Source organism: Acomys minous (genome assembly GCF_964271855.1).
Source record: "Acomys minous genome assembly, chromosome: 14".
Classification (NCBI taxonomy): Eukaryota; Metazoa; Chordata; class Mammalia; order Rodentia; family Muridae; genus Acomys; species Acomys minous.
This window is the reverse complement of record NC_140496.1, coordinates 55,214,189-55,237,132: the sequence shown is the minus strand read 5'-3', so window position 1 is coordinate 55,237,132 and position 22,944 is coordinate 55,214,189. Positions and strand designations below refer to the sequence as shown.

At 47.7% G+C, this 22,944-nt stretch overlaps 1 protein-coding gene across 4 annotated transcripts in view; it reads left to right on the top strand.

The window, feature by feature from the left end:
* CHD1L (chromodomain helicase DNA binding protein 1 like) overlaps positions 1 to 22,674 on the top strand; it is a 56,341-nt gene extending 33,667 nt beyond the window's left edge. For 3 of the 4 annotated variants that reach the window (XM_084757178.1, XM_084757177.1, XM_084757176.1), the window contains 11 exons: positions 1,301 to 1,415; positions 2,234 to 2,387; positions 3,928 to 4,096; positions 11,018 to 11,166; positions 12,478 to 12,641; positions 14,099 to 14,301; positions 15,315 to 15,413; positions 17,598 to 17,668; positions 19,678 to 19,792; positions 21,259 to 21,367; positions 22,324 to 22,674. In XM_084757178.1, the coding sequence (XP_084613304.1) occupies positions 1,301 to 1,415; positions 2,234 to 2,387; positions 3,928 to 4,096; positions 11,018 to 11,166; positions 12,478 to 12,641; positions 14,099 to 14,301; positions 15,315 to 15,413; positions 17,598 to 17,668; positions 19,678 to 19,792; positions 21,259 to 21,367; positions 22,324 to 22,402 (1,427 nt within the window). In that variant the 3' untranslated portion in view covers positions 22,403 to 22,674. Of the gene's footprint in view, positions 1 to 1,300; positions 1,416 to 2,233; positions 2,388 to 3,927; positions 4,097 to 11,017; positions 11,167 to 12,477; positions 12,642 to 14,098; positions 14,302 to 15,001; positions 15,201 to 15,314; positions 15,414 to 17,597; positions 17,669 to 19,677; positions 19,793 to 21,258; positions 21,368 to 22,323 lie in introns of those variants that run through there. The other variant, XR_014774552.1, reaches the window with a different exon arrangement.
* Positions 22,675 to 22,944: the final 270 nt, after the last annotated feature.

Genomic DNA, 22,944 nt, shown 5'->3' with positions numbered 1-22,944 from the left:
CAGGCTGGAGCTGACGTGTTGGAATGGTCTACAGTACTGGCTGCTTAGGCAGCTCAGTAAAAAGCTCAGCCCAGAAGATTGAGGTCACCCTAGGCAACACACTAGGACCACATCTCAAGGGGGAAAAAAAGACAGACAATCAGACAGACAGACAGACAGACAGACTACAGTAGCAACCACAAAAGCCCAGACAGTGGTCCTAATAAGGTTCAAGAGCCAGACCTGGGAGACTGAGTCATAGCTCTTTTATCTTCTGGCTGTGCAGCTTCAAATATGTACTTTGACCTCTCTGGTTTCCATCTCAGCATCAACAAAAGGGCGATAATGAATAACCAGAGCCCATAAGTAGGGTATAAGAGTGGGTCTGTACAAAATGCTCAGAAGTGACAACCCATAAGTGTACGAACCGTGCCAGGTATCCTAGCACCGCTCAGTAATCACTCATTATCAGCTCTTTATTCCAGGTTTAATTTTCTGTGAAAGCTTAATTAAAATATTCTTACCCAGCTGGGAGTCAGTAGCCCCTTCTGAGAAGGAACCTTTAATTCCAGCTCTCAGGACAAGCCCCGTCAGGCTCCCTTGTCTCAGCAGTGATCGCTAATGACCCCGACAAGAGCCCGTCTATTTTGTATTAGTTTTCACATTAATCAAAGAAAAAAGGCTGTAATTTGCCTTTATGGTCCTTTTAAATTCCCCGGAACCCACGGTTGCACCTCACCCCTTCCCCTGCAGCACCAAGGGAAACCCAGAGAGTTGCTGCATGAAGTGCTCTCGGCTTTGGTTCTGTCACCCTGCATCTGGTTAGCGTGGATGCGGTTACAGAACGCCTGGCTAAGGTTTTCTGCAGAGCAGGGGAGACAGTCTTCCCTCCTGCCCAGAAACGTTACCTGTCCTTCACACCAGCATGTCAGAGATGTCACTGCCTAGCTGGGCTTGTGAGCGTGGGTCAGGGCCCTTCCCTTCCGAACGCCCACACAACTTGTCCCATGCTCACAGTTCAGTTTTGAAGGAACATATGTCCTTTTCTTTGCAGACTCTCATAGGCAAAATGCAGCCAAGTGTTTTAAGTATGGTAGGGTTGAAACTGCCTCACGCTCCTGACTTGAGCATCTTCCTCTGTTGCTCGTCCCTACTCTTTTGTTCTGTGATGATTAAATCCTCCCAAGTCAGGCAGTAGGAGGTTAAGGGAGCACATGGGACCATGCCAGGCTCTAGGGCTGTGGATGAGTATCTGGCTGATTTAGTTCAGTGTCACCCTGTCTGGGCCTTGGATGACGCTCCTCTCTTACCTTACTGCCAGGCGGAGTGGGCATGAACTTAACAGCAGCAGATACTGTTATTTTTGTCGACAGCGATTTTAACCCTCAGAATGACCTGCAGGCAGCTGCCAGAGCTCACCGAATTGGCCAGAACAAGTGAGTGAGTTCAGCGCCAGCGATTTTCCACTTCCTTGGTTTGTTAGATGCGCCTGGGTTGGGGAGGAGGGAGACAACATAGTCCCTTGTGATGGCATCGAACGGGGAGTTGAGAGGCCCCATGTGAGCCCAGCTTTGCTGCTGGGTCATGCAGCTGTCGTGGTTGGGTCACACTGCAGACCAGACTCATTTTGTTGAATGAGAAGCCAAATTATGAAAGGATTAGAAGGAATCTTTAGAAGCTATTTAATTCAGTGAACTAAGACCTATTTCACTTTAAAAAGAAAAAAAAAAAGGCCAAGGCTAACACAAAATGAACTCAATAGTAGTTTTGTAGAAATGTCTCAGAATGCTATTGAAAAAATCTTGTATATTATGGTTTCCAGTTTTGTGTTTTTATGGATCGTGTGTGTGTGTGTGTGTGTGTGTGTGTGTGTTTCTGCTCCCCCCCCATCCCCCATTTTATTAAGAGAGAAAGAAGGCCTGGAGTTGGATGGATGGGTGGGGAGGATGTGGGAGGAGACAGGACCGTGGACCTGGGGATTATAGTGTGCTTAAGAGGTTTTCCTTGGCCACAGGTGCGTACCACAGTCAGATCACCTCACTGTCCTTTCTTCCACTGTTCGGAAAGGCTCAGGGATAACTGAAGGCCAGATCTGTCTCGAAAGTACTCAGGGCCCAGTAAAAGTGTCCTTTGAATAGTGAGCACCCTGTGTAGGCGCTCGGCTTTGCTTCCTTTCAGGTGCCCTTGCCTAGTGTGTCTTTTTGAAGCCTTGTCTGTGCTTTTCACATGCTGCTGTCATTTGACTTGCTCACAGGTCTGTTAAAGTCATCCGGCTGATCGGCCGAGACACTGTGGAGGAAATCGTGTATAGGAGGGCAGCCTCCAAACTGCAGCTTACCAACACGGTCATAGAAGGAGGCCATTTCACCCTCGGAGTCCAGAACCCTTCAGCCGAGGCCGACTTCCAGGTTGGAGTCTGTTCTTCTCATCCTTGAGCTCAGCAGGATTTGGTCCCAGGCTAAGCTGTGCCTGCCTTAGTGCGAGAGAGAGAGAGAGAGAGAGAGAGAGAGAGAGAGAGAGAGAGAGAGAGAGAGAGAGAGAGAATGTGTGTGTGTGTGTGTGTGTGTGTGTGTGTGTGTGTGTGTATAAAAGGGCGGGTGTTGGGATAACTTGGGTTTAAACCCAAGCCCCATCACTCACTGGTTGTGTGGCTTGAAGCAGATCCATAACCTCGGGGATCTACTTTCTTTGCTTTTCTCAGCATGAGGATTCTATTAGTAAAGTCTGAGGACACTGAAAAAATTAAGAGAATTTTTTTAAAAAGGAAAGAAAAAAAAAAACCCAAGGTAATCATAGCAATTGATTCTGTACATCTATGTTAGTTTACTTTTCTTCTTGCTTTTACAAAGCACCAGACAAAATCAACTTAGAGGCGAAAGGGTTTATCTTAGTTCACAGTTCAAATTCAGCCTGGCAGGGAAGTCAATCCATAGGAGCTCCAAGCGGCTGGTAACATCATATCCACAGTAAAAAGGCAGGGAGCAGTGAATGTTTGGGCACAGCTCACTTCTCTCTTTTTATTCAGTCCAAGATCCAAACTCAGGAAGCCATGTGGCTTCTTGGTGAGACTTTTCCTGCATCAGTGAACCTCATCAGCAGGAGCCCTTCTGGGGTGTCTGGAGGCTCGAGTCCAGATACCTTCCTCTGAATCCTTAGCACCGAGAGTTGGCTTTCTTAGGGTTTCAGTGCCAAATGCAAAGCCAGTTGCATTGATTTTATGTGTAGCTGCCTAAGGAGTTTGCAAACTATCAGAGCCTACCTTAAAGGTTTCCATCTTACAAAGAAGACCATCTAGAGACAGACAGTCCAGTCCAAAGGGGCGAGATGCAAGGGAACCTGAGTTACTGTTTGGGAATATGTGGAGTTGGGAGCTGCCAGGGAGGAAATGCCCCCAGCCCTCTGTGATTGTTACAGTCACAGCAAGTGCGTGGGGCACTCAGGGACAGAGGACGGGAGAAAGCAGCCGAGAATCTCCGCCAGGTGTTGGAACTGCCCTTTGGTACAGTGGTGGCCATGGAGCATGTGGTAGGAAAGCACATTGCCAGCGGAGTCGGCTTATAATGAGATCAAAAGGTTTAGCAGTGAGAGCACAGCTGAGTCTGACTTCTCCTGTGCTTCCTGGAAAAGCCCGTGAGGAAAAAAAACACTGTGGTGAAGTGCTATAGGAAATGCTTGAAATAACTTATTCTTAGAAAAAGCATTGGAAACTTATCCATATTGTATCATTATAGACTTTCAAAGTCAGTAACTCTGATAATCCTTGATCACCCGTCTGCTTACTCTCATCCAACGGCTAAGTCCTGCTTGGTATCGCCCGTGGTGCATAGGAAGCACTGGCTGTCCATCAGAGAAGAGACGTGTCCTAGCCGTTAGCAAGCCGCATCCTGTGGTTTTTTGTTTTGTTTTTTTCCATCAGATCTAACTGAACTTCTGTTTTCTCCACTCAAGTTAAGTGAGATCCTCAAGTTTGGCTTGGATAAGCTGCTGTCCTCGGAGGGAAGCACCACGGATGAAATAGACCTGGAATCCATTCTGGGAGAAACCAGAGACGGCCAGTGGAGCGCTGACACTCTGCCTGCAGCGGCAGCAGGAGGCGGCAGAGAGCAAGAGGAAGGAAGTAAGATATTACAGTGGGTGGTCCATGTTGAGGTGACTTTTGTGCACAGTGGGAGGTGGGTCTTGCACATGGAGGACTCCCAGCGCTCTCTGCTGAGGAGGCTGGCTCTTCTCCAACGCCTGCTTCTGTCAGAATGAGGGCCCCTCTCGTATCCTGTGGCTCCACGCGTATGCCATGCTGTTTCTGTAGCTGTGGCTCTGCAATACGATTTGAATTTGAGTATCTTGACACCTTTAGCATTCTTTCTGCTCTTTGCTTTAGCTATTAGGGGGTTTGTATGCTTCTATATAAATTTTAGGATTTTTTTTTTTTTTTGCTAGTTGTGTGAGAAATGAGAGAGATTTTGGTGGCGATTGCAGTGACTATGTTGGTTGCTAATGTAGATGCTTTTACAATATCAATTCCAGCAATCCATGAGCATAAGAGCTCTCCCTCTTCTACTGTTTCTTGAGTCTCATTCTTTGGTGTCAGTCAGTTTTCATTGTAGAAGTCTTTCACCTCCCTTGCTGGACTTGCTCTTTTCCTGATTTCCGTGTATCTGTGGAGTTTATTTTTCTAGCCATTGAGTTCTACTTTTCTCATACTATGATCTGTAAGATACAGGACACGACTTTTGTTCTTCCACATTTGGTAAGACTTGACTTGTGAACTGGGTGTGGTGACCCATGCCTTCAATCCCAGCGCTCAAGAGGCGGAAGCAGGATGGATCTCCACGGGTCAGCCTGGGCTACGTAGCAGGTTCTAGGACAGCCAGGGCTACCTGACAAGAGCTTGTCTCAAACAACAACCACCACCACCAAGCAGGGAGATTTGATTTGTAGCCTAGGATGGATGGATGAGTACTGTAGGCTACGGTGAAGGATTGTGTCCTGTCCTGTTGGATGAAGCAGTCCATTTGTTCTGTGCAATAGTTTAACTCTGAGGTTTCTTTGTTGTTTTTTTGTTTTGTTTTGTTTTGTTTTCTAGTCTGGATGCCCTCTCTGGAGATGACAGTCTCCACTTTTATCATATCAGGCCCTGTCTGGTCTTTTATGTCTGGTAGTGTTTACTTTTATTAGATTGGGTGCCCCAAAGTTGGTGTCTATATTTAAATTGTTTTCTCTTTTTGATAAACTGTTCTCTTTAGTAATATATGCAGGCCTTCTTTCCTGACTAATTTTGGTTTGAAGTCTTCCCTAAGCTGATACAAAGATGCCTATGCCAGCTTGATTTAGGTTTGTTTCCTTGACAGGTGTCTTTCATACTTTGACTCTGAATTTGTGAGTGTCTCTACCAGCCTGGAGGGATAGTTAGATTTATTTTATTATTTGTTTGTTTGCCAGCTAGCCAATCTGTGACTCGCCTGGTGAGCTGAGCTCACTTGCACTTAATGCTGTTGCTGTTCCTGTGTGGCTTGTTCTTTGTTCTCTGCTGTCTCCTGACAGTGTTAGGAGTTTGCCTGTTACTGTGTTGGATTTGAAGGGTTCCTTCCCAGCTCCCCTTTATTCAGCCGCTCTTCTCCGGACTTTTATTCCTTCCTCTCCTACTTCCTCTTCTGTGTGTAGTATTCCTGTGAGTATCTCCTGCAGTGCCAGCTTGGTGGTCATGAACTGCCTCAGTTTGTGCTTGCCTTAAAATGTCCTCCATCATTTTCCTCCTCTTCTGTTCCTACGTGTGTGTGTGTGTGTGTGTGTGTGTGTGTGTGTGTGTGTGTGTGTGTGTGTGTGTGTGCAGGCTAGAAGAGGTCATTAGGTATCTTCCTGTTTCATTCTCAGCCTTATTCCTTCAAGGCAGGGTCTCTCTCCCTGAACTTGGAGCTCACTTTTCATCTAGGCTGGTAGCCAGCAAGGCCCAGCAATTCTCTTCTCTCTGTCCCCATCAGTGCCAGGGTGACAGGGGACCATGCCCAGCTTCTCTGTAAGTGCCAAGATCCCAACTCAGACCTTCATGCTTGGATGCATTATCTTTTTAAAGATGTGTTATTTTTATCTTATGTGTTTGGGTTTCTGTGTACCACATGCCTGTGGGGGTTGGGGCTAGAAAAGGGCGTAGGATCCCCTGGGACTGGAATTACAGATGATAGTGAGCTGCCATGTGTGTGCTGGGGACCAAACCTGGAAGAGCGGCAAATGCTTTTAACCCCTGAGCCATTTCTCCCTTCAGCCCTCAGATGTAGTGTTTGTTGACTGTGGCTGCCATCTTTGCTATTCTTTCTGGTTGGGTGAGTGTTTTGGTGATTCTTCCCACTGTGAGCTAATTTGATTTATTGAAATTTTCATCTTCAACATTTCTCTTTGTTTTCTTTTTGTTGTCCAAAATCTCTTTTCTCAGTTTTTATTAATCCATACTGCTGCCTTGCTTTGAACCTTCCCTCTGTATTGCCGACCTTGCCCAGGTCCTGAATTCATCTGTTTGCAGCCTCCTTCAGGTCATCTGTCGTCCCTACCAGAAACCTTTGCACTTTTCTTGGCTCAGTCGCTGAGTTGTGGTTGTTGGGCAAGTGCTGCTTCCTTGCTTGGTCATGTTTCCTGTTTCCTGTCCTGATTCCTCGGGCAGCACAGTGGTAGATAATGGTAGCTCCAGAGTTTGATCTGCAGGTGGCCTCAGAGCTGTCAAAGTCCAGGGCAATGTCCGTTGATGAGATCTGTTCTGCCACTGAGGGCAAGGCTGTCTCTCCCCCTGCACTTCCCAGGTGGAGCCAGCCCTCTGCGAGAACAGCAGGAGTCCTTAAGTGGCGAGCCATCACTCAGGCCTGAGGTTTACCTCTTAAATCTAACATGTGCTGATCAACTGTGCAGACCCTGTTGTGCACCTGACACATGTATAGGTGTTCCCCCACCCCACCCCCTGGAATTTGGTCAGTATTCTGAATTTTTGGATGTAAAGTTCGTTCATTTGTAGTTTGGGGTGCTGTACGTCCCAGGCTGCCCTCAAACTCACCACTGAAGTTAAGGATCTTTAGCTTTGAAATTCTGGTCCTCTCCCACCCGCCTCCAGGCCTGGGACTATAGGCATGTGCCACCACGCTGGTCTGTGCGGTGCTGGGCATTGGTCCAGGGCTTTGTACAAGCTGAGATACACTCCTAGACCACTGGAGTGTTTTTGTGTGAAGAATGCTCCTGACATCTCATGGTTGTCAATGACTGCTTCCCTGTACCCTCAGTGATAGGAAGTCGGTATCTCTAGCTCAGGCCTGCCTTCTGCCTGAGAACTGGGCCCTTATAAAGTGTTGCATCCGGTTTGGGGTGTGAGGTGGGATGGGCGTGACGTCACCTGCTTTTGTTTCTACAGAAGCTGATCTTCCACCACTCACTTTCTCTTTCTCTTTGCTATAACAAGGCAAGGAGGGGAAAGGTAGCCCCACATCCCCTGCACAAATACACAGAGCGCAGTGCCCTCTGAAATGTCGGGCCGCACCTACTTTCTAGTCTCTGCATTCTCCGTGGTGGTCTTTGCTCCGGTACCCAGGTCTCAGGGCATCCTCACTACCTCTGATACTGCTAGAGCCAGCTGATTGCTCACCTTTTCAGTGTTTGTCTGGCATTCTGAACGATAGCCTCTCATTCGTATTCTTCAAGATGTTTTGGTGTTTTCTTGTTCTCTGCTTTGTGTTCTGCTGTCATTTCAAGGGTGCAGTATTATCCTGATTCTTCTTTGAGACTACCTGTTACAGGTTTAGAATGTACATCACAGGAAGGGTGTCGTCTTCTTCTTCTTCTTCTTCTTCTTCTTCTTCTTCTTCTTCTTCTTCTTCTTCTTCTTCCTCTTCCTCTTCCTCTTCCTCTTCCTCTTCTTTCTTCTTTCTTCTTTCTTCTTTTCTTCTTCTTTGATTTTTTGAGACAGGGTTTCTCTGTGTAGCCTTGGCTGTCCTGTCCTGGACTTGCTCTGTAGACCAGGCTGGCCTGGAACTCACAGGGATCCACCTGCCTCTGCCTCTGCCTCCCAAGTCCTGGGATTAAAGGCGTGCGCTACTACTGCCCGGCGGCGGCGGCGGCGGCGGCAGCTGCTGCTGCTGCTTCTTCTTCTAGTTCTTCTTCTTCTTCTTCTTCTTCTTCTTCTTCTTCTTCTTCTTCTTCTTCTTCTTCTTCTTCTTCTTCTTCTTCTTTCCAGTTGCTTTCCTTCCTCCTCATTTTTTTTTTCCTTTAATGCTGTTTGGAATCCTTTGTTCTTGTTGGTAGTTTGCTAGGAATGCTCACATCCTCTGGCAGTGTGCTCACCGTGCTGGTAAAGTAACCCGAAGCTGACAGGCATCTGTGCTGTGAGCAGAGAGATGCTCCTGGGGCCTCCCTCCAGCATTATGCTTGGTGAGCAGACTGTGCACTGAGGAAGCCTTCCTACATTCTCATCTGAAGTCTTTAATTGGCCTGTGTCAGAGACAAAGTCTCCAGTACCATCCATGGAAGGGGAGGTTTAAGCTGTGGCTTCTGTGTTTCCAGTGTTTCTGGGGTGCAGATCTTCTCTTAGGCTCCCAGCTGTGGTCCTCTGCTAAGCTTCCGGAGGGTGGGGGTGGGGAGGGTCTGCTCCCTCCGCAGTTAGCCTGGGCTGAGCACCCTTGTTCTTGTTCCGCCTCTGTGCCTCCTGCTGCTCTGTTGTTCTCTCAGCCACTTTACATTCTCCAGGGAGCACTGAACTTTTCCGTTGCCTCATACATCTTTCTTAAAATCCCGTTAGTGTCATTTAGAAGTTTCAGGTGAAGGGAGAAAGAGATGCATGTGGCCATATTTTTTAAGTTATATTTGATTACCTTAAATACCAAAGCTTACATCCATTTCTTCACCCACTTAGATTAGTTTCAGCTTTATTTTTTTTTCAGCATTTGCCAGAACAAAATAAAATTGCAGTGTTTTCAGAAAGATCATTACTGTTCCAAGTCAATCTGACTGCTAAAAGATTACATAGTTTTAGACAAGGCCAACTGCCAGGAATTAACATTTGGAAGCTTGTCTTTGATGAATGGGTCTAGGATCCCTGTGTGGAGGCTGGTTGGACTGGCAGGGTATATGTGAGGGTCTCAGGCAGTGGTTCTCAACCTTTCTAATACTGTGATCCTTTAATATGGTTCCTTATGCTATGGTAACCCCCAACCACAAAATAATTTTTGTTGCTATTTCATAACTTTAATTTTTGCTACTGTTATGAATTGTAATATAGACGTATATTACTCAGAATAACTGATATGCAACCTTTGTGAAAAGGTCTTTCAACCCCCAAAGGGGTGCAGAGCCAGGTTGAGGACCGCTGGTCTAGGGTGTGGGTGCAGCCTCCTCTCGGCTGCAGCATGAGGGTGCATGCTTTAAAAAATCACATCTGTGGCTATGAGAGACTAGTCATTAAAGCAGCCCCAGGGGAAAAACCCCAAACAAGAGATTGGTTTATCTTGTACACCAGGGTTTTTAAAAGGCACATTTATGTGAGAAGTTAGAATTTCATCGTGTATGTAGCTACATATGTTGATTGTGTTTTGACACTTCTCAGATCTCTATTTTCTTTTCCACTTGTTGATAGAGCATCTCGTTGAAGGCCCCCTGCTGATTTAATTAGCAAATGCCAATTAGAATTACAGCTGGTTAGAGTTTGGTACAAGTGTGAAGCAATCGATCTCTCGGGAACGAAAAATGTTTTGCTTTTGTACTCTCCAGGGAAAAGGTACTTAGAGCTGACTTTCCAGTGGTCTGAAAACACATGCTTTGGTAACGTGTGCTAACGTGTGCTAACGTGTGCTGCCGAGTGCTCTTCTGCTTCCGGTCACACTCTCCTGTTCCTGCTTGCTGATCATGGATGACTCTGACTTGATTCCTCATCTTGATTGTTCACCATTTTCATGGAGCCGTGATCTTTATCTGTAAAGCTGCCCCGTGCTTGTGCGCTTTATCCTTTTACACAGTTACAGAAATCAAATGCTCAGAACACTCGCTGTCCCTCCTAGAGGACTCGAGTTGCGTTTCCACCACCTATGTTCGCTAACTCACTGCTGTCTCCAGCTTCAGCTCCAGGGGATTTGTACCCTCCCCTCGCACCCCCAGGCACAGTACTCATGTGTACAAACCCACAGGCACATGGATACATGTAATTAAAGTAACAATAAAATCTTAAAACACAGTGATCTTACAGAACAAGCACAGTTCAAGAATAATTCCTGTGTCTAGTCAGCTACTGAGGAGAGAGCACCCTGGCCTCGGAATCAGAAGGCCTCCTTCGTTATCCAACTGTGGGAACCGAGGGGTTATGACATCCCTGTGCAAGCCTCCGCTAGCCAGCGTACAGGTGTGAGCAGGAACCGGCAGTGTAAGGCAGAAACCAGCTGTGGGAACTGAGGGGCTACAACATCCCTGTGCAAGCCCCCATTAGCCAGGGTGCAGGTGTGAGGTGGGAACCAGCTGTGTAAGGCAGAAACCAGCTGTGTAAGGCAGAAACCAGCTGTGGGAACCGAGGAGCTACAACATCCCTGTGCAAGGTGTGAGGCAGGAAGTGCAGCGTGGGAGCTTCAGTGCTGTAAATACAGGTATCATTTCTGTGATGGTTCGTTTTCTCAGGTGACATGTCATTTGTTTGTTTACTATTACTGGGAGTGGGCTGAGTGTTAAATGTGTGCTTGGCATTGAAAAATGGGGATCTGCTAGGAGATCTTTATGTCGGTGAGATTCACGCTGAGGAGCAGAACGGGATAACCGAGTGGCTGGAGACTCAGCAGGGTGAGGGGACTCCACAGTCCCTGGTCATCAATGGGGTCATGAGCCGTGCTCTGTCCTATGAAAAGCGAGCTTACAGGATTCATATGCAGGGCCCAAAGGTATCCGCGACAGGAACTAGAGCACCGTGGTCATAAGCTGGCCTTGTCTCGTTTTTAGAGTATGACCATTTCCTTGTTCTTTCTCGTAGCTGCTTTAGTATTACTCCATTTCCCGGTGCTTGACATCCCTCTCTTTGGTTTTGTGTTCCTAGAAGACCACATGTACTTATTTGAAGGCAGGGACTATTCCAAGGAGCCCAGTAAAGAAGACAGAAAGTCATTTGAACAGCTGGTGAATCTTCAGAAAACTCTTCTAGAGAAAGCGAGTCATGGTGGCCGGTCCCTCCGAAATAAAGGCAGCGTAAGAAACCATAAAGTCCTCAAACTGTTACCCTAAAGAAAGCAAAGAATGATGCGGGGTCACTTTGTTCTCTTAGGATGGGTTGTTACGAAACAAGTGTGTGTTGACTGGTTGACACAATTTAAAGAGTGAACTGAACTCTAGTATAAAAACTGCAAAATATTCTAAAAGCGTTGGCCAGGCAGGGGAGGGGCTGGAGAGATGAAGCACTGCTTAGAGCCACCGCTGTTCCCAGGAGGCCCCGATTCCCAACACCTCCACGGCCGCTCACATTCTTGTGTAACTCCATTTCTGGGGGATCACAGCTGTCTTCCGATCTCCACAGGCTCCTGCACACACCTAGTGCACACACATATATGCAAGTGAAGCACCCCTACACATAAAATATAAAATAAACAAATATTTGAAAGACATTAAGAGACTGACAAGACGGTTCAGCAGGTAGTAGCACTTGCTGTGCAAGCCTGATGGCCTGAGTTTGATTCCCAGAAGCCATGGTAGAAGGAGAGAACTGATTTCCAAAAGTTGTCCTCTGGCCTCCACATTTATGCCTCCCACCCACAAATAATAAATTTTTAAAAATTCACATTAAAAACCAAGAAATTGAGCATTGTGGTACATGCCTATAATCCCAGCATTTGGGAACCAGAGGCAGGAGGATTAGGAGTTTGAGGCCGGACTAGCTCTATAGCAAGTTCAAGGCTAGCCTGGGCTACATGAGACCCTTCAAGTACACATTAAGAAGGCAAGTATATTTATACAGCTTCATGCAACTAAAAGCAGATTTGGGACCTCAAAGCCACCCCTCAGATCCACATTGTTGGCAAGAAGACGCCATGCCTGCTATTGGCATCCATGGCCCTAAGTCATAATTAATCAAATAATTAGTAGGATGCCTGGCACATCATGTATGCTCTCTTGTCATTAGATAATGAGCTTGCTGAAATGATGCAGTTCAAAAGGAATCATGCAATACATTTGTAGGAAGAGTTGCAGTAAGATTGCTTAAACTAAAATGGCATCCTACAATCTACGATTCCAGTCAAGAAAGAAAAGCTATCCGGAATTATGTTGTCCCTCATGAAATGGTCGAGACTGCCTCTACCAACCCCAGCAGTGCTTGGGCTGAGTTCAGTGCCCAGGGGGCACAGCACCTATGGGGCATCACACGGGCCAGAAAGTTAGGGTGTCTCACCATCAGCACCCCCCACCAGGCAGTGTGGCGATGCGGTGCTTCAGTTGCTCCAGATGCAGGCTGCAGAGGGGCAGGCAAGCCCCACCTCCCTGACTGCAGGTCTTTACCTCTCCAAGGTTCTCATCCCAGGCCTTGCAGAAGGGCCCAGCAAAAGGAAGAAGGTTCTGAGCCCCGCAGAGCTGGAGGACAGGCGGGAGAAAAGACAGGAAGCGGCAGCCAAGAGGAGGAGACGGATGGAGGAGAAGAAGAAGGAGAAGCAGGAAGCTGAACGCAGGAAGAAGTTTGTCTGCATTATACCAGGCTGGGGGTCCCTGTTGCTGGGGGGAGGCCTTATGTAGTGAGCCCACTGCTGACCTGTTGCTGAGGGGCCTTGTGTAGTGAGCCCACTGCTGACCTGTTGCTGAGGGGCCTTGTGTAGTGAGCCCACTGCTGACCTGTTGCTGAGGGGCCTTGTATAGTGAGCCCACCGCCGACCTGTTGCTAGGGGGGGGCCTTATGTAGTGAGCCCACCGCTGACCTGTTGCTGAGGGGCCTTGTGTAGTGAGCCCACTGCCGACCTGTTGCTGGGGGGGCCTTGTGTAGTGAGCCCACCGCTGACCTGTTGCTGGGGGGGCCTTGTGTAGTGAGCCCACCGCCGACCTGTTGCTGAGGGGCCTTGTGTAGTGAGCCCACTGCTGACCTGTTGCTGAGGGGCCTTGTGTAGTGAGCCCACCGCTGACCTGTTGCTGGGGGGCCCTTGTGTAGTGAGCCCACTGCTGACCTGTTGCTGAGGGGCCTTGTGTAGTGAGCCCACCGCTGACCTGTTGCTGAGGGGCCTTGTGTAGTGAGCCCACTGCTGACCTGTTGCTGAGGGGCCTTGTGTAGTGAGCCCACCGCTGACCTGTTGCTGAGGGGCCTTGTGTAGTGAGCCCACCGCCGACCTGTTGCTAGGGGGCCTTGTGTAGTGAGCCCACTGCCGACCTGTTGCTGAGGGGCCTTGTGTAGTGAGCCCACCGCTGACCTGTTGCTGGGGGGCCTTGTGTAGTGAGCCCACCGCCGACCTGTTGCTGGGGGGCCTTGTGTAGTGAGCCCACCGCCGACCTGTTGCTGGGGGGCCCTTGTGTAGTGAGCCCACCGCCGACCTGTTGCTGAGGGGCCTTGTGTAGTGAGCCCACTGCTGACCTGTTGCTGGGGGGCCTTGTGTAGTGAGCCCACTGCTGACCTGTTGCTGGGGGGCCCTTGTGTAGTGAGCCCACTGCTGACATGGCTCTAAGCCAGAAAACCTTGATCACTCTGGCAGCTCTTACTGGAGTCAGAGTATGTTTTTAAAGATTAAACCTTTATGTTTAGTCCTCTGTGCCAAGGTGAAGATGAGTTCTGTCAAACAAGAATCTATTTAGTGTGTGTGTGTGTGTCTGTCTGTCTGTCTGTGTATGTTTGTGTGTGTGTGTCTGTGCACGAGCTTGTGCACATGTGCACACACATGTGCCACGGTGCACACAGGGAGGTCAGAGGAGAATGTGCAGGAGTCTCTTCCCACCCTTCACCATGCTGGCACCCGGGATTGAACTCAGGCTGTCAGGCCCTGACACATTCGGTGGCTTCTTGTTGTAAGCGTAGAGGGAGGCGGTCGGGCCAGTCAGTAAAACTTGGTTATTTCTGCATAGGCAGAAAACATCGGCCAGGGGAGGTGCTAATCGCAGTCCCTGTGAGTGATGACCAAGGGGCCACTAATCCTCTCTCTCTGGTCTGGTGAAGGATGGCCTGGTGGGAATCCAACAGTTACCAGTCCGCCTGCCTGCCCTCGGAGGACAGTGAGCTCGAGGACCTTGAGGGCGGAGATGACTCTTCGGCCGAGCTAGATTATGAGGATCTAGATTCAATGTCCATCAACTATGTCAGTGGTGACGTCACTCACCCCCAGGCCAGCGAAGAGGACGCCGTCATTGTGCACTGCGTAGGTACGAGAGCTAGCTGTGACCCTGAGAATACCTTGTCTTTATAGATGCCAAGAAGTTAGAAGAGAGGTAAAATGTGACCTAAAATTGATGACCCCCGTGCGGCATCGTATGGGCAAGGGGCATGGCTCTTAGCAGGGGGACTGGACTCTTTTTTTCTGCTGGTTGTTATGCACCACCTTGGGCCCCATCCTCTTTATCCGCTCGCTGCACAGCGGATTTAAGAGGGTGCAATGAGGTGGCATTTGGGAAATAAATACATCCTGTGAGGAAAAGCGAAACCCCAAGTGTGTCCCTCCTGTGGCCATCACACTTTAAGTCCTTCACCTGGACTCCTCTTTCCCCAGTGACCACACTGAACGCTACGCAAATGTCTGCTTCTCAGAGTGGTCTTCCCCAGCCGCCTTATGCAGAGTGGTCTCCGTGTTACTTTCTGTCCTATTCTATCCTGCTCTCCTTTGTCGAGAGCTTTGTCCCCTGGTACACAATAACGTGTATTTGTTTATTTGACTTTCTCATTGCATTAGAAAATTAGCTTCATGGAGCAGGGACTTTTGTTATTGTTGTTCGCTGGTATAAGCTGGTGCTTAGAACAGTGCTTGACACGTAAGATATATGAGCCAATATGTGTAGAATAAACGAGTATAAATACAAGGTGTAACCAGCTGCACTAAAGCAGCTTTGCTTTGCTTCCTTCTTCCAGTGTGCGGGCGTGTGCACTGTGGACTTACCAGTGCCGGCTCCGTCATGCCCGTCTACTCTGTGTTCTCCGCCCCACCTCCTACCCTCAGCACTTACAGATACACTGGAGCTTCTCTTTGAGAACACTTACTTTCTGAGATTCCTGTCATGACCCTTCCTGGCACAGTGGCCACGTATACCTTCTAGAATATTCCTAGGAGGTCAGATATATTTCCTCGTCATTTTCCCACAAGCCTGTTTAGTGTGCCTTTGGCTTTCTAAGCCGCGGGCTGGCCTGGCCTCCTGTGTAGATGGACATCTTCTCTCTGCTGCAGATGATTCCGGCCGCTGGGGCAGAGGCGGCTTATTCACGGCTCTGGAAACACGATCGGCTGAACCAAGGAAAACGTATGAGCTGGCCGGGAAAATGAAAGGTGAGGAGCGAAGAGGAGGAGGAAGAGGAAGAGGAGGAGGAGAGGGCCAAGGAAAGAGCAGGACAGGAGAGGATGCTTAATATGGGCCATCGGGTGGGTTACGAAGCACTGCAGGACAGAAAAGAGCCAGCAGGACCTGGCTCCTGTCACCAGCTGCCCGTTGTGTGTACTGCTAAGGCGCGTGCCACCCCCCCCCCCATCCATATTTCCTCATCCATAATTTGTGGCTGACACATTCCCTGCTTCCCTTGGGGCTAGGATAAGGATAGTGGATATAAGTGTTCTGACTGAAGATGGTGTCCCTGTTCGCCCCACTGACCGTCTCCACAGGGGAGAGAAATCGGACACACTTTGAAACAGTTCTCAGCAGCTCAGGCTTGAGTCACCACAGCCAGGGCCACCACGCTCCCTGAAGATAGAAGTAAGGTTGTGTGAGGGCAGGGCCACTTGCTGGGCCGTGTTAGCCTTCTGCACTGGGTCCAGGGAAAGGCGCCTTCTTTCATGTGCGGCAGTCACGCCCCTTTCCTGAGGTGGCTGAGAGGGTAAGAGCCCTGGTGGAAGGAACAAACGCCTTCCACAGTTCTCAGAGATGGGGTGTAACTCATGCTTCTGCCCCTCATGGCGGGTGGGGAGGGTAAGCCGACGAAGCACAAATGCTGGCTCTAGTGACGCAGACTGTTGAGAGAAGTGATTGTGGATACTGCGCTGGCGGTTGGAACCGCAGAGACCCAGGGAGAGAGTGGAAGGAGGGGTGTGGGTGGGGAGACCCTGTGCAAAGGCGGGGGTTGTAATCACGATGGAGAAATGAGACAAGATGGCGGAGCCTGGGACACTCGCCACTCAGCCACTGAGGCAGGAAGAGGGAATGGGTTTGTAGAGAAAACAGGCAACTTGAGAATGTAGCATCTTGATGTAAAAGTTGAGTAGACTCTATCCAAAAGGCTTGGGACCGCAAGGGTTTCACATTTCAGATTTGTGTGCACGTTATGGGGATGGGATCCAAGTCTAAATGTAAAGTCCGTATGTGTCCCACACACACCTAACAGGCAGCATGAAGGTAATTGTGCGTAATAGCATTTTTAACGCACCCACCGCATGAGGTCAGGTGGGCACCTTCCTACTTTGGGATCATGTGGGAATCTTGAGTTCAAACTCAGATTTGGGCACATTTTGGATTTTGGATTTCTAGATTAGAGATAGGCACTTTGCACAAGAAAACAAATGGCGTGAAGGGGGTAAAGGGTTCCATAGTATCCAGACACCGGAGTAAGAGTGGTGTTGGGAGTGGCCACTGGCTCTCCCCCGCTCAGTGGCCATATTACCTTGAAACTAGAGGTGGCTGGTGCTGTCATCTAGGAAGAGGGATTCAATGGCATAAGCAGTGATACAGCCCCTGGCAGCCCAGGGCAGAGCTGGTACCCAGGCGGAAGGGGAAAGTTACATTTTAAAAAGAAGCCTAGCCACAGCCATGGAGCCCACTCGCAGGTAGTCTGCCTATTTGGGGAATCTGATTGGGAGAGTGTTGTAGCCAGGCCTCCAGTGTTTTCAAACGACTTTAGAGATTAGAGCATGCAGGATATTTATCATATTTTGTTGGACTAGAAAATTCAGACTGGGTCCATCAAGCCCAGAACTAAATTGGCCCATTTGTCCTGAGCATCGCCTTGATGTGATTTGGATGAGAGGGACATGCACAGATAGAAATGGTAGAATGCAGCGTGTGAGCGATGTGACACGAGCAGGGGCCTCCGAAGGCACCTCAAGCCCAGAACTCGCCCACCTCACTCCTCTGCCCTTCGGAATCTCTTGTGATGGCCACGGGGGCGCCAGGTTGGTGATGTAGGAGGACCACAGAGTTCGGAGAGCGTGAAAATGCAGGAGGGAGCCGCCGAGTACCTGCTGAGACGATGGCAGGTCAGGAGACAGGGAGAGGCTATAAACAACTCTTATAGACGGAGTACAAAGTTTTAATTGGAGCAAGCCGTGGTGGCACATGCCTGGGAAAGTTTGAGGCAGGAGGATTGCTGCAGGTTCAAGGACAGCCCGAGCTACCGAGTAAGATCATATTCCAAAAAGCAAGAAAATAACAAAAATGCGAATGGATTAGAAAACAAACAGGGAAGATTCAGAACAGCCCTTCAGTGAACTTAATGTTCTTCTTGCTGTTTCTCTTTAAAACCTCAGACTTGAGTTTGGGCGATGTCCTTTTATTTCCCATTGATGATAAAGAGTCTCGAGACAAAGGGCAAGATTTGGTAAGTTTAAAAAAAAAAAAAACCTGTCACACACCAGAACTAACTCTTGGCTCTTAACTGCTACTCTTGAACCCTCTCCTGTCCAGCCTGCACCTGCTCACTGCCCAACCTCTGCAGTAGCAGGGTAGCCTGTTAGGGCTGCCACATCTATGCCACAGACTGGGTAGCTTCAGCCTTAGAAACAGATTGTGAGTGCTGGAGACATGACCACATGGGGCAGCAGTGGGTCTGGCTTCTCTAGTGGCCTTTCTAAGAGCTTGTACATAACCAGCCCTTCTCACCTTGTCCTCACAGTCTTTCTCTGTGTCCACATCTTTGATGCCTTTCTCTGTGTCCTAGTTTGTATGTGTGTGTGTGTGTGTGTGCGCAAACATACATGTGTGTATATGGAGGCCAGCGTCAGTTCTCAGGCCACTCACCTTGTCTTTTTGAGACTGGCTTTCTCTATCCTGGAGTTAATTAGCAAGACCTGGGATCTGCCTGGTCTCCAGCGTCCCCCCTCTCACCCCCATTTGGCCACCACACCCGGCTTTTTATGTGGGTTCAGGGGTGAACTCCGGCCCTTGGACTTGCATCTCAAGTTTCCCCCAGCTCCCAAAGTTTCCTCTTAAAAGTACATGTGCGAGCTTGGATTAGGGCCCACCCTTGTTTGAACTTAATCTCATAAAGACTTTTTCCATATGTGGACACAAGTTAGGTTCCAAGGGTTTAGAGCCCTAACACAGCAACTGGGGAAAGGACACAGTCCATCCACAATGAGCAGGTAGGGCTGGTCACTCTGTATATCTTTTCTGTACCTCAAGGCTCCCATCCGTTATAGGCCCTGAAACACCTGCTTGTTCTTTCCTGACCTAACAGCAGGGCCTTCTTATACAGGGATTCCTATCTTTAAAAAAAATCATTTGTATAAATTTATGTATTTATTATTCATTTTTATTTATAATGTGTCGTGTGTGTGTGTGTGTGTGTGTGTGTGTGTGTGTGTGTGTGTGTGCGCTTGCCTGTGCGTATGTGTGTCAGGCTAGAGAACAACCTACAGATGTGCGTTCTCTTCCCACCACAGGGTCTTTGGGATCAAATTCAGGTCACAGGCTTGGCGGCCAGCCCCTTCTGTTTCTTTTATCATCAGTTCTCCACACAGTGCTGGCTCATAGAATATGCACAAAAACATTTCCTGAGTAGAATAAGAAAGTATGATGCAAGATTCTCAGCACTCATTTTTTTTGTTTATACAAAAGTTTGTGTGAAGGATGATACTTCCTAGCTGACAGAAGACAGGAAGCAACGCACACCCCCTCTGCTTTGCATCCTAAGTATCTCCTGCTTGCTTGTCATCTGGAGTATCTGTAGTGAGGTTTACTTTTCACCGCATCCACCTGACTGTCTCTGAGGCCCAAATCCGTGGATTTTGAGCCAGATCATTGATGAATTAGAAAAAGAGTTAGAAAGCGAGGCCAAGAAAAGCTCATACTCAGAGACCTGTGTGGCTACCGGCCCAGAGCTTTCCATTTCTTCACTCCGTAATGTATACAGCGCTGTACAAAGTGGGCAGAGGGGAACAACAGCATCTGTGCATAAGAAACAGAATCCGAGGGCTCCAGCTGGTGGCTGTGATTGTGGCAGCGGTAGGACACTTGCCTGGGTTTCATCCCTAGCACCCCAAAAGAAAAGGTGTTCACAGTGCACAGCAGCATGCCTGGATGAGGCCTATTGCTCAGGCCTCAGCAGGGCTGAATGAAAGAATTCCTGACAGAATACCAGCTGAGATTCTGAACAGTTCTCTTTTCCTGGGAAAACACCTAAGAGATCCATGTTTTGGACTCTAGCTTGACCCTATCTTAAAATGAGGAAGAGAAGCCTACGTAAGTTACCACAAAATAAAATGGGCCAGCCATGTTGTATGCTGTAGGATGCTGTTGTCCAGGCAGTGTCCAGTGTAGCGGTCAGTGTCTCTGTGGCAGTGTGGCTGCCTTGTGCCCTGTCAGCTGATGGGTGGTTATTCTTTCTAGTTGGCCCTGATTGTGGCTCAACACCGCGATCGCACCAATGTCCTGTCTGGCATTAAGATGGCAGCCCTAGAAGAGGGTCTGAAGAAGATATTTTCAGCAGCAAAGAAAAAGAAAGGTAAGCCTTCCCTCTGCTCAGGATGAGAATTTCTGTCCAGACATGTGCTGTGACTTTGGAAAGGAGATAAGGCGTGTCAAGACTCCCCTTGATTTGCATGGCAAGAGCAAAACAGAGGGTAGCCGGGCTCTTGGCTACTTTATCAGTTTCTTTTTCCTGCTGCCCCACACCATCCCAACCCCTTCCAACCCTCCAACACTAGGTAGGAGAGAAAGAAGGATGGAGCGGAAAGGGGCGTGGTCGTTTTGAGACTAGTTCCTGCTGATTAGGGGTGTCGAGTTCCTTGGGGCAAGACCAGTCCTCATCATAGGCAGGGTATCTCCAGCCAGCAACCAGCCAATGCAGCAACAGGGAGAGAACAACTGCCCCAGATCTCAGGGCTCTCTCATTTATACCCTCTGAAGAGTCCCCAGAATTCTAAATGTAAACTATCCTCAGCTGGCAAAATCACACCCTTGCCAGAGCACAAGACAAATCATAGTCAGCTGCTGTGGACAATCTGAAGCAGCCCCATATCCCACACCTGAGATTAAAAAAAAAAAAACATATTCTTATAATAAATATTTCTGTGCTTTTAAAGAAACCAAAAATTCTCACCCCACCAGAGGTCTCAGCCACATCACTTTGTGTTCATATAGCCCGTTCCCTTGTGGACTGTGTCCATCCAGTAGGCATTGTTTGTATACTTAAGAAGTATTGTTAATAAGAAAAAAAAATCTCAGATGTTCAATTTTGCTAATAAAGACTCAGGAGCCAGATGCTGGGGTGAACGCCTGCTAGCTCAGAGAGGCAGGGAAAGAACTGAGCTGGCCTCAGCTCACATCCCAGAGGAAAAGGCCTTTCTTCCTCAGCTCAGCTGACTGCTAGGAGGAGAAAGCCCTTCTGCTCCATGCTGTCCTAAATACCCCTCATCTCAAAGTCCCTCCTGCTCTTTTATCTCTGTCTGCTGGTTTCTTGCTCTGCCTCTTAACTTAGGGCTAACTTTATTAATTCCTGTGTACAGAAAGCTCTTGGGTTAAAGGTGTGTGCTAGGGCTCAACCACACCAAACAAGAAACAGGTTTTTACAGTTCGCAATCTCGGGGTTCACGGTGGGATCAAATATCCTGCAACAAGAAAGCTGTCTTCAGTTTCCTCACCTGTCACATATTGTAACTGTTCTTTTCTGAAAGTTTAATCTGTCCAACCCTAGTGTCTCTCAGTGTTTATGGAATTTCTTGACTTACGGGAGAATTTATGCTAGTTTTAATTTGATTCACCCATCAGTCATAATCTATGTCTACCATATCTACTTACTTCTAGAACCTTTTGGGGGTTTGTGCTCTACATAAAAACTTACTTACCCTTTCCATTTCCTCCATAGAATATTTTTGACATTGTAATTGTGTTCTTTGTGTAAGACCTTCAATAATTATTTTCTCCTGTGTATATTTTCCATGGATTATCATAATCTTTTCTTTTTAATAGCAAGTGTTCATCTTCCACGCATTGGACATGCTACCAAGGGTTTTAACTGGTATGGTACTGAAAGACTTATTCGGAAACATTTGGCTGCGAGAGGCATCCCAACGTACATGTATCCTTTGTGGTCTCGATAGTATGTATTTCAATCAAGGAGGACAATTGTGTTGTATCTCCTGATATTGCTATTTGATCAAAGGCTAAGTCTCCTGTCATGGTTTTTTCATTAAAAACAGATATATGGTAGCTGGGTATGGTGGCATATGCCTTTAATCCCAGCACTCAGTGGGCAGGAGGCAGGAGGCTTTCTGAATTTGAGGACAGCGTAATGATCTATAGAGTGAGTTCTAGGATAGCCAGGGGCACACAGAGAGACTCTGTCTGGAAAAATAAATACATAAATAATAAAAGGATATCAGGAGAAAGCTAATTGAACAACTGCCATTTGATAATATATCTTGTCACTTCTCTCGAAACCCTTCATTTTGTTCACTAAAGTTAACTTAAACAAGTGAACACTTTTGATGTATTCGTCTTTGAGTTTTGTTTGAGTTACAGTGCTAGAGGTTGAACCCAGCTTCCACATGCTAGGGAAACACATTTTCACTGAGCTATGTATGCCCCTGCCCCTTTCTGATGTGCTCTTGAGAGGCAGTGTGAACTCCATTGTGAGCATTAAGTCACCACCTACAATCACTACGTTAATATTTTTAAGACCTGGCTCTATAGGCCAGCAGTTTAAAGCTGTAAACTGTAAACTGGCTAGAAACAGCAGAACTAACCTCCAGAAACTCCATCTTTTCACCTTTATCCTTACTGAAATATGTGTACTCTGTGTGGTCTCTAAAGCATTTATGTTTTAATATGTTTAATAAAGAAGTCACATTTTATGTGCTTGTGCAATGTTGAGAATTTTAGTATACCACATAACAGTGACAGTCACGAGTCCTAACAATAGCAGAAAAGTTTCTGATAGGAAGAGAAGACATTATGCGTTTTGCAGTGACTACATGAGCACTGGTATTTTGGGTGAAGTTGAGTTAGATATGTCTTCCTTAACCATCTCTGCAGATACTATTTTCCTAGAAGTAAGGCTGCTGCCCGCCATTCACTGCCTACATCTCCTTCCTCAGCACCACTGGTTCCTTAGCAACCAGCCTGGCATCGGGTCCAGTTTTAGCAACCAGTTAGTAATGCCATGTCCCCAGGGTGACTGTGAGTTTTCAGGAAAGAAGGATGACTTCAGCTCTGTTCTCCACTCAGGAATTTCTCGGGTAGCTTTCTCTGAATTCTACTTTTGTTTCCCCGGAAGCTCTACTGTGATCCAGTTCCTATAATCCAGGAATGTACAGCTTACATGGGAAAGCCCTTTGGCTTCAGATTGCATAAGCTTATATAATAATAAATTTTCTATTGTTAATAGTTATGTTGCCTTTCTCCCCCTGAACCTAGTTTTCTTACCCTCCACCAGACTGATTTACAGAAGGAAGGGTTTCCAAGTAAACTGCTAGGTCAAAGCAGGTCAGATCCAGGAAACAGAAACCTAACTGAGCTAGATAGAGCATCAAAATGGCGACGGGTGGGTTCTGCATATGCCTTATAGGTATATAATAAGCATATTGGTGTGTCACTTAGTTGATTGCTTAAGAACTAAGGACTTTAAGAAAGATCCCTTCTCATTTATTTTCCATA